This window comes from Branchiostoma belcheri, unplaced genomic scaffold (genome assembly GCF_001625305.1).
Source record: "Branchiostoma belcheri isolate BF01 breed outbred unplaced genomic scaffold, Haploidv18h27 scaffold66, whole genome shotgun sequence".
Lineage (NCBI taxonomy): Eukaryota > Metazoa > Chordata > Leptocardii > Amphioxiformes > Branchiostomatidae > Branchiostoma > Branchiostoma belcheri.
This window is the reverse complement of record NW_017804309.1, coordinates 1,867,156-1,868,423: the sequence shown is the minus strand read 5'-3', so window position 1 is coordinate 1,868,423 and position 1,268 is coordinate 1,867,156. Positions and strand designations below refer to the sequence as shown.

Here is a 1,268-nt window from a genome sequence, read left to right as displayed (position 1 = left end):
CTCTACTGGGTCATGTCTGCAGAGGTAAACTAGAAGTTTTTCAATTTTTCTTATATCAGACAGTGGTTTATATTTTCATAACATTGTGGTATGCACATGCAGTATCAACTTGAACTTCTCTAGTTGAAAAGTAGGGCGGAGTAAAGTGGGTATTCAGATTTTTATAGGATATCCTCACCTATCTGGTCCATATAGATGTGAAGGATTGGCCCGTGTTGGCTGTCGTAGAAGGAAGGCTGGCTGGGCGGAGACAGAGGAGTCCACACGGGAAGTTGACGACGCGAAGCTCTGGTCCTGTGAGCTCGCCTTTGACCGGTCGTGCTGCACCAACTCCCGAAGGTCTCTAGCAAACTGTTTCAGGCGATAATCGGGGACGTCGTGGTAACCAAGGGCAGCCAGCTGGCGACGGATGTCGTCTTCAGTGAATTCCGAAGACTCGTCTGACATTTTTGGGCGGTAAACGACGGACGTGCTGCGGAAAATTACCCAGGACGATTGCCCAAGTATTTAACGGTTTAAATATGGCGGCGTTGTTTTCAAAGCCAGGCGATTTCAATGTACAGAATTCGGGGGGGGGGGATAAATCTACATATAATATCACTGAGATGAATATAATCTTGGCAAAATTATTACTTATAAATGATTAATAAAAGTACTGCTATACATCAATTTCATATTTATGTTATGCTTATAATGCTTTGCTCAATATCTAAACATTTATTCTAACCACTACCGTCACCCGTCACCACTTCACATATAGTACATTCTGGAAGGAGAGACCACTTCGTAACTGTTTGGGGGAGCTAAATTAAAACTATTCGAATGAAAGCTCATCTGTGTTGGTAGAATACATAGTTAAAGAGTTTGACTTGTTCCAACACAATAAGGAGAACTCACCATAAATTTTCGGCTGATCCCGTCAACCTTCGTCAGATTTGTGATGCAATCGCTGACTTTCCGGAAGTCGGAAACGTGATGACGTCAGGAGTGCATCAAAAGTGGCGGGAAGACGGTATCTGGACGGTACCTTTACCCATTTACGGATTTCCTTTGTCATTTGATTTAGGCAGCAAGTCATTATTTCACCGTGAGATACAATGGTTTAGTCCATCTCTGCATCATGGCGTCTGCTGGCCGAGGAAAGTTGTTTGGCGGTTTTTTCAAGCAAGACAGCTATTAGTGGCCCCCAAAGACAGAACCCCCAAAGAACAAAAGTGTGGCGTGATTTACCACATTCGGTGCGCAGGTCAAAATATCAGAGGACCTTG

At 43.9% G+C, this 1,268-nt stretch overlaps 1 protein-coding gene across 1 annotated transcript in view; it reads right to left on the bottom strand.

Moving 5' to 3' along the window:
- LOC109483682 overlaps nt 1-516 on the bottom strand; it is a 729-nt gene extending 213 nt beyond the window's left edge. Inside the window, exons 1-2 of the mRNA XM_019786719.1 lie at nt 179-516; nt 7-16 (exon numbers count right to left, since the gene is read on the bottom strand). Of these exons, the coding sequence (XP_019642278.1) occupies nt 7-16; nt 179-447 (279 nt within the window). The 5' untranslated portion in view covers nt 448-516. The remainder of the gene's footprint in view (nt 1-6; nt 17-178) is intronic.
- Between the last annotated feature and the right edge of the window lie 752 nt (nt 517-1,268).